The following is a 9,178-nucleotide window of genomic DNA, read 5'->3' on the forward strand; positions in this document are numbered from 1 at the left end:
GATGTAAATCAATTGCAATGAGAGCATGAAGTCTCTTTTTCTGCTCGAGCTGCTCGTGAAATGCCAGAATGACGCTGAGCAACTTGATCCAATTACATCCCAGAGTTCCTGTATTTTTGCCTGCACATATGCTGCTCACTGAATGCTTCAATACCATGATTCAGGGGTGAGAAATGTTTAAGTGGGAGGGAGGAGACGTGAGCCAAAGCTGGAAAACTGGAAAATTACAAGCTCTTTTGTACTATATTCTAATAATAAATTCAATAACAAAATAATTATAGCTGCAATTAAAAACACAATGTCTACCTGTTGGATGGAAGTGCTAGGTCTGGAAATTATTTTTTCAATCTTATGAAGGTTTAGGAACTTTAAGGACAGAGTTCAGAGTACTGACCATGTTTTTATTGGTGAGTACTCATAATTAAGGTTAAACACTCTTTGTACAGCTGGGGGCAGTTTGGCCTTTCTCCATGTACTCACGCTTCCTCTCACAGTCCAAAGACATACACCAGGGGTGTCCAACTCCAGTCTTTGTTCCGACACACCTGAATCACATGAATGGCTTGTTATCAGGCCTTTGCCAAAATTGATGGCATACTGAAGAGGTAATCCAACCATTTTATTCAGCAGTGGTGGAGTAGGAATGCATCTAAAAGCTGCAGGACAGTAGCTCTCAAGTTGGACACCCCTGACGTTAAATAAACTGTTGAGGTTAAATTGACTGTAGGTGTGAATGTGACTGTGAGAGGGTGTGTGTGTGTCTCTCTGTGGGACAGACTAGCAAAGTGTCCAGAGTGTATTCTGCCGCTCGCCCTGTGACGCTGCAGCCTTGAATTGGACAAGTTAAAGAAAAGGTCTGGATGGATAAGAAATTCTCCAGGTTAGCTTGCCATTCAAAACTTGGTGTTAAAATGTTGTGCCTCAGTTTGCGACTGAGATAACTCACATGATATCACCTTGTTTTACCTTTCTGAGCCAGGAAAACTTTCTGTGACATGTTGAAATTCATCAAGGTCTCCTTTGATTATATTTTTCATTGAAGAGTATTCACCTGTGTTAGGATCGATGTCAAAGTGCAATCGGTGAGATTCCAGCATCTGGAAGGAAAGCTTCCCCTCAGAGGACGTGTCCACATCTGTGGCCGACACCTTGATGACGGATTCGACCGTGTCCACGTTCTCTGGGACAGATGCAAAATACATCGGCTGGGAAAGTTCGGGAGCATTGTCATTAATGTCCAGGACCTCGATGAAGACGTGAGTCCAGGTGATCAGAGGTTCAGTCCCCAGATCGGTGGCGTAGACGGAGAGCCAGTAATGAGGCGCCGTCTCGCGGTCCAGCATCTCTGTCATACGAATCACACCTAAACACACCAACGGTACAGTTAAATCATTGTTGTCTACACTGGTATTCACATGTTTCAAACATGCTGCCCTGCCTCAGGAATGAATCACTTATCCATCTAATCTGTTCATGCTTAATCACTGTACAACCCGGGAGGAACTAGCAGCCACTTGCGCCGTAACTGAGCTTAAGGTGTCTCTTTGCATTCAAAAAAAATCTGGAAAGGAGCCCAGACGTGGGTTGTGAAATTTTAAGTTATTCCCTGTTCAGCAAAATGTGTGACATATTTGTGTTAGCTTAATACGCTAGAAAAGAGGCCCGCACAGAGGCCTGAACACAATGGAAATGTACTCCTCTGCACAGTGGTCTGAAGAGGCTGTTTAAATGTTGATGCCCCAAGTGAGAGATAATGAAGCAGCAACGTGGAGACAAAGACATATTTCAGCATAACTCTTTTGTCACAGTGAACGCCATTCAGTCTGATTTTATTTGAGTCTTAAGTACAGCAGCAGGCCAATGGAATACATTGTGATACGCTGCAAGGTCGCAGGGTATCCTCTGCAAAGGATATGCTGATGGAAAAATATACAAACTACTTTAACAACCCCAGACGAAGAACTGCTTCTTCAAGCAAGTACACGTCCCGTTCTATCAGAGTGAGCACATGAGCATACAGCTGTAAAGTTCAATGCAGCACGAGGCGTGTCAGAGAGGTGGAAAAGACTAATGTTACCATGCAACACTTGTGCCGTTTAATTTATGCTGCAGTGCTAATTACTGTTTACAGAGCACAACGGTTCTGACCTTTGACCTTTCTACTGAGAACTAGTCTATAATCTTTACCCTTCACTGAAGACACACTCTGCTAAACAGTGCTTTATTTAGCAGGTGGTTAGCTTTGGCTTTCAGTCAGATTGGTTCTTAGCTCCTAAACTTTGTTTCTATATGGAAACCTAGTGTGTTACCAGGTGAGATTTAATGGTGCAACCTTTTGGAGAGGACAAAGGCCTTTTCCCAGTCTTTCTGCTAAGCTAAACTATGAGAGCGAGATCAGGCTTCACATCTGACTAAAAATTGCTAACATTGCTTTTCTACTTTTTAGATAAAAACATCACAACAACAAAAATTGAATCACCAAGTGTTAGTTACCTGCTTCCTCATCAATGGTGAACACTCCTAAGCCAGAGCCATCATGGATGTGGTACCTGACAACCCCGTCTCTGCCCAGGTCTTTGTCTGAAGCCGTGAGAGTTACCACAGATGTCCCTACAGCTGAGTCCTCCTTTACCAGAGCTTCATAGACGAACTCTGAGAACACCGGCCGGTGGAGGTTCTCATTGACATCCAGAACCTCGATCTCCACGAAGCATGACGATGACAAGGAGCGAGGGAGGCCGTGGTCGACTGCCCAGACTGTGAGATTGTAAGATGGCCGCCTCTCAAAGTCCAGCTCTCTCTCGAGGGTGAGGGCGCCGGTGGAGGAGTCGAGATGGAAGATCCCGCTCTCTGTGTTTTTGAGGTTATAGGTGACAAGGCCTCCACTGCCCAGATCCAAGTCCATGCTGTCCACCCAGACAAGCAGCGTGCCCACAGGAACATCTTCTGGAACTTTTATTTTATGCACTTTGGGCACAAATTTGGGTGGGTTGTCATTTATATCCTGCAAAATCACCACCAGGTTGACAGTGGAGAACAGCTGAGGGCCGACTGTAGCCTGGTCTCTTGCTTCAATCAGGAGATCATGCTTGGGTGAGCTTTCTCGATCCAGTCTACCCGTCACAATCAGCTCTCCGGTGAATTCATCCATCCTGAACATGTCGGTCATTGTCAGGAGGGAATACTGGACTTTACCACTCATATCTGAGTCCAGGTCTGCTGTGCGACATGTAAAAATAACCGAATTCACCTCTTTGTTTTCAGGCACGTGGATCACGTACCTGGGCTGATCGAAAACAGGAGGATTGTCATTGACATCCATGATGTTAACGGCAATGAATTTCCACGCAGAAGTTTGCGGTATTCCCAAGTCATAAACAGTGATGTTCAAAATGTAGAACCCCTTTCTCTCTCTGTCAAGTGGACAAACTAGCCGAAGATCACCAGAGAACGTATCAATGGAGAAACAGCCATCTTCATTCCCACTCGAGATGGCGTACACAAGCTTACTATTAAACCCAGAGTCGTTGTCTGTTGCTTTGAACTGAACAATGGTTGAATTTAATGGATGGTTCTCGACGAGATCAATCGAACTGGGAATGCTTGTATCAAACTTGGGAGAATGTCGATTGGTGATGTGGATATCTGAGAATGTGTCCTCCTCCTGATTGATTAAAATGGGTTTGATTGACTTGATTAGTTTATCAGTGACCTGTTTGGCAATGCCAGTTTCCTTGCAGTGCAGCGTTCGATCTTCACCTCGGTTAGTAATGGTTATCCTGACAACCGATGCTTCAGAGTGATGCTTCCCATCGGTGGCTACAACTCTCAGAGTGAATGAACCCTGCAGCAGAGGGATAGGTTGTTTCAGGGCAATGACTCCAGTCACAGAGTTGATCCCGAACACTTGGAGCTCGTTCCCTGACTCGATGACATACCTCAGCTGCTGCAGCTCATCTAAATCAATAGCTGACAGCTTTGCGACTTCGTGTCCCACAGGTAAATCCAGAGGTACAGTAACATTGCAGCCCACCTGCTCGAACAGAGGGATGTTATCGTTGATGTTGTTCAGAGTTATTGTCACAGGGCTTTCGCTGACCTGACTGAAGGGGCCGCCGCTGTCCGACGCCCAAACTCTCAGGTGATACCGCCGTTTCATCAGTTCGTAGTCCAAGTGTTCGGAGGTAGAGATGATGCCCGTGAATGGATCTATTGTAAAAGGCAAAGGGCCTGAATTTGCAATCGCGTAAGTCACAAAGCCGTTTTTGCCTTTGTCTTTGTCTGAAGCTGCTACTTTCAACACGCTGCTGCCAACAGGGCTGTTTTCATCCAGCGTGGCCTGATAGGATGTCTGTGTGAACTCTGGGCTGTTGTCGTTTTCATCCGTTATCTCCACCACGATGTGAGTTTCAGCTTCACCGTGATTGGCCATTACATCAAACTCATATCGATCTTTCCTCTCATAATCAAATTTCCCTGTAGTTATGATAATCCCAGTTTTAGGATTGATCTTAAAGTTAGAGGTGTCTGGATTGTTCTTGATACTAAATGTAACGTTAAAGGGAACTGAGGTGACAGAAACCTTAAGTACATGAGTCTGTGGGGGTGAAAACTCACTCAGAGTCACAATGTAGGTGTCCTCCAAAAATGCCAGTGGGCTGTAATGATAGGCTGGAATGTGGATTTGTGTGATTGGAGAGAGGAAACTTGGCAAGCTCCTGTCTTTAGCTTGCAGTGAAAGATTCAACCCAAAACGAGCCTGAGACCAGATAATCCTCTTTGTAGAGATCACTTGGAAGTCACTGCCCTGCACACCTGAGGGGATTACCTCAAACCACTTGTGGGGATCCCCTCCAATGATATTGAGGGATTCCACTGGCTTAACTCCTTCCTCCACATGGACATTGATATCTATTTTTCCATCTGCAGACACTGTAGCTTCAGGGGGCGGTGTGATAACTGGAGATGCCATGGTCATCTTTTGTATGTTTACAGTGACCCTGGCGACATTCCCAAATTTCTGAACACCGGATATCTTTTTTGTCCTGTCCTCTGCTAATACGGTGAGGTCGTAGCGCTGTGCTCGAGTGTGATTGAGCCTCTTGATGAGGCTCACCGTGCCCGTGAAAGGGTCAACAACAAACGGATGAGCTCTGCTGGTGAATGAATAATAAAACTCAGCATTGCTCCCAATGTCGGCGTCTGTAGCGCTGACTTTGGTGACACTTGACTTTAGAGGAGCGTCCTCCCTGATGGCCACATTGTACGATGCCGGGTAGAAGAGAGGCTTTAAGTCGTTGGTGTCAAGCACCTGGATGAAGACCTTCGTCATTGCCTCGAAGCCAAAAGTGCTTTCCTTTGCCTCCACAGTGAGAGTGTACGAGTCTCGGACCTCCCTGTTGAGGAGAGCCGAGGTGCTGCTGCGCGTCTTGATCCTGAGAAAGCAGAAATTTCCGACTTTGACTGCCTCTGCTTTGAAGAAGCTGTCATCGTCACCTGAGACGATGTTGTACTTGATGTCCCACAGCGGATCTGTCACTTCAATGCCCATCTTCACCTGCGTCTCAACGTACATCCGCGGGGCTGAGTTCTCGTTGATGGCAGCGTTGTAGAGGTGGTGTGTAAACAGCAGAGGAGAACTGCCTTTTCCCAGTCTATAACTACCTTCAGATCTTGTCACACATGTGAGGACTGAGGCAAAAACAAGAAGGATTGCTCCTGAAGCTGCCATCATAATCCCCTTTTTGAACATTTTCACATCTGTAAAAAAGACAGAAAAGAGAAGAATAAAAGTCATGTAAGAAAAGCCTTTAGGGAGAGACAACAGCTGCCTGTATCACACGACAAGACATGAAATGTACACTCCAAGCTATTTTGTAAATAGACCAATCACTTCCCTGAAGCTCGAGCACAAAGAGTACAACAGAGAAAGCATATTGACACAACAGCCGAGGGGAGGCTGCGGAGAGGCGTCTCACTCTTGTCCTAACTTGTCTTGACAAAACGTAAAACCAGTAAAACGCTGGATTGTTTCAGGCCAACAAGCTTTTTCAGAGAGTTGGCAGCCCAAATGCCCCCTAATCATTTCTCTGAGGATGAATATCAGCAGCGCAGAGTTGTCCCAATAATCGCCTTCAGTCATTGCAACGATGTGTGGAGGAGTGGTAGGTGATGGTGGGTGGCTCAGAGACTGAGAGCACTTATCCGTGGAGGCATGAGTCATTAAACTGCTACACCCATAACCTTTTACAGGGAAGACCTGATCAAAAAGTTAAACATATAAAACCAACAATCACTACCTGCAGCCCACATTCATGTCCAACTCTACAAAGCTCACATGTGTGTTTTGTCTTTTATTCTTCCAGTTTAACAGCATCTTTTATTATAAGGTGTTCTGAAAGACAATGCTTTTTAATCAGATTCAATTCATGCGCCAGCTGCAGCGAGAAATAACGGACCTGAGTAACAGACCTACAGTGTCTGTTGGGAGGTTGGAGGCATATGGTGCAGTTATAATTCCTTTTTTTACTTTCTCTTTGACTTCCTGGGAAACTTCAGACTCTAAACCAGGTTAGCCTTAGGGAAAGACAGTGGTTTTAACCTGTTTACACTTTCTGCATAAATGAGTCACAGCAGCAGCAGCTGAACATGTTCTGAAAAGATGGATTTGGACCAAACCTGATGATGATGACGATGATCATGTAAAAAAAATCTAAAGATTTTTTCCATTTTTGCTACATTCAGCATTTTGTCCAATGTATTGCTCACAATTTGTTTATACAAACGAAATCATTTAAGGGGGTTAGGATGAAGACATCCCCGTGATGATGTAGAGGCCTAAAACTCAAATCTGATGAAGACATACATCAAAAATTATTGCTCAGTTAAGGATGTCACTGCCAGTGTTGTCTTACACTTTAAAGTTTGTCTTTCAAAATCATGACCCACAATATCCTTCTGAACCTAATCCATGTTTCCATACATCAGCATTGTAGCATAACTCTTCAGCATCTCTGGAATCGCCATATCTACCTATGCTAATGTTTTCCTGTGGTTCATCATGTCCATGTGGTCCAAGCCTCTGATTGATGGTGTGTACACGGCGTGCTGGCAGAAAGATCAACCCCATCAGGACACAAAAAGCTAAAAGTAACTCACAAATGACCTAAAACCATGAATCACACAACTGCTTTAAAAGTGAAGCTCCCTTTATTCAGAGGAGTACAAAGAGTCTGATGTGTCCAAGGAATCTGGAAAATAATAAGGATGCCCACACCATCCTCACTGCGTCCCTGACAGTTCATCCAATCATAGGAATCTGGAAGGAACAAACTCCTTTTTCCAAGATCAGAGGTATGAAAAGTTCTCCCTTTTACCTCCGGTTCCTCCACAAAAATAAGCTATTTCAAATAGAATATCTTTGCACCTTAACACCAACCATTCGGTTTCAGTTGTCTAAACAAATCTGAACACACAAAAGGGCAAGACAAAAGATGCCTTATTGTGGCAGAAAGTTATGAATACCAGTATCTCACACGATCTCACACTCATGTGGGTTTAGGAAAACAGCACTCCCGGACGCGCTGATGGTTTGGTCCCAAGTCTCCAGGTAGGCTGGCGCTGGAGCTTTCACTGGACGGTGACAGGTATGAGGGGTGTTATCTCCACTCACATGGTGACAGTTGATCAGATTACAAACGCCAACGTCACAGCTTGGAATTCAAAAGAGAGGCAAGGTGTTTTGTAATTTAGCCAGGCTTTCTGCACCATCATTTTTTTCTGGTGCTCACGTCTATTTTGTGACCGGCACATTTTAGATGCACTGCTTCAGGGTTTGACTTGACTTTTTTAGGACACCTCACAGATCGCTGATCTCTCCACCGAGAATATTTATGCTGCCTGGAAATGTGGACATTTTGGGACATCTTTATTTTTATAATCACAGTCCAAATGTCTCTTTTCCTGTAAAAGCGTGCTTATAATGTAAAACTGGGAAATATTGTTATGCAAGCGCTAAAACTTACTTACTTAAAACCTGACTTATTACCTCCTTATTTAAATGGTCTTACCCAGGGGCGATTTTAGACCATTTTTGAGGGTGCTTCAGCACCCCCAAAATGAATCAAAGCACCCTCAAAGATTTCTTACTTTTTTTGACAATATTTGCTGTTTGTGGGACACACTACTAAAAATATAAAAAGCATACAGTACGTAATTGAGATGGAACATTTTGACAACAAAAGTATAGATAACCCCTCCCCCCTCCCAAAGTGGTTTGTTCCAGCTCTCCCCTGCTCTGGCTCTAGCGCCGTTGCTGCCAGAGCGATGGTGGCTGAGACGCAGCGGAGCAGAGGTGGAAGTGCCTGGCTTAAAACAGGACATGTTAGCTGCATTTAACCTTCAGTTACTCTTTATATAGTTAGGTAGGAGTCAGGCCATGTTTCTTTTTAGCTGATAAATATTACACCAGGTAACCTGCAGTGTTGAAAACGTGTTTTCCGACTATGTTTGCTACCCTACAATCCGTCCTGCTCTGTAGTAAAATCAGCGACATTTGACCGTCCTGTTGCTCCCATTTAAATGTATGCAGCCTATTTAAAATGTAAAACGTAACATTGTCCGCAGCCTACTGTTGTTACCACCGTCCTGTTTTAAATGTAATGAGAGAAACTGGTTATTTTGTCATATGTGCCGATATTGAACCCAAGGTACTAACTAGCTAACTGACTGGATGCCCATTAACCTTATAACTCCTGTTGTGTGTGTGTGTTTGTTTGTGTACAGAGAGACAGCCAGGTTCATAATGGATATGAGGTAGTTTTTTCAAAAAAAGGAGCCACATTCAGGTAAAAGTGTAAAATCAAATGATCCATCAATAAAGGATAATGTTGGATCAGTGTTTCAATATTTATATCCTTTATTAGATGTACATGTGGTTTGGTTATTTGCCTTTTGGTTAAAAGTAAACTGAGAGAGGACTTTTTTTTATTAGTGATCTTAATAGTATTTTTTAATCTAATTGAATACAATCTATTTGTGTATGATTGTCAGTCCAAAGAGGGAGAGAGGAAAGAGGAGAACATGAGGAGAAAGTACAAGGTCAAGAAGAACCAGGTAAGAAAACAGACAGGGAGTACTAACAGGCACAACAGAAACTGTTAAACTGGCAAAGAAAAAA

The 9,178-nt window shown here is 43.9% G+C and overlaps 1 protein-coding gene across 1 annotated transcript in view; it reads right to left on the minus strand.

Moving 5' to 3' along the window:
• fat2 (FAT atypical cadherin 2) overlaps window positions 1-9,178 on the minus strand; it is a 93,907-nt gene that overhangs the window by 70,645 nt on the left and 14,084 nt on the right. The window contains exons 2-3 of the mRNA XM_005741232.1: window positions 2,494-5,760; window positions 1,052-1,363 (exon numbers count right to left, since the gene is read on the minus strand). Coding sequence (XP_005741289.1) covers window positions 1,052-1,363; window positions 2,494-5,752 — 3,571 coding nt within the window. The 5' untranslated portion in view covers window positions 5,753-5,760. The remainder of the gene's footprint in view (window positions 1-1,051; window positions 1,364-2,493; window positions 5,761-9,178) is intronic.

This window comes from Pundamilia nyererei, unplaced genomic scaffold, assembly GCF_000239375.1.
Source record: "Pundamilia nyererei isolate P.nyererei 1_Seehausen unplaced genomic scaffold, PunNye1.0 scaffold00108, whole genome shotgun sequence".
Lineage (NCBI taxonomy): Eukaryota > Metazoa > Chordata > Actinopteri > Cichliformes > Cichlidae > Pundamilia > Pundamilia nyererei.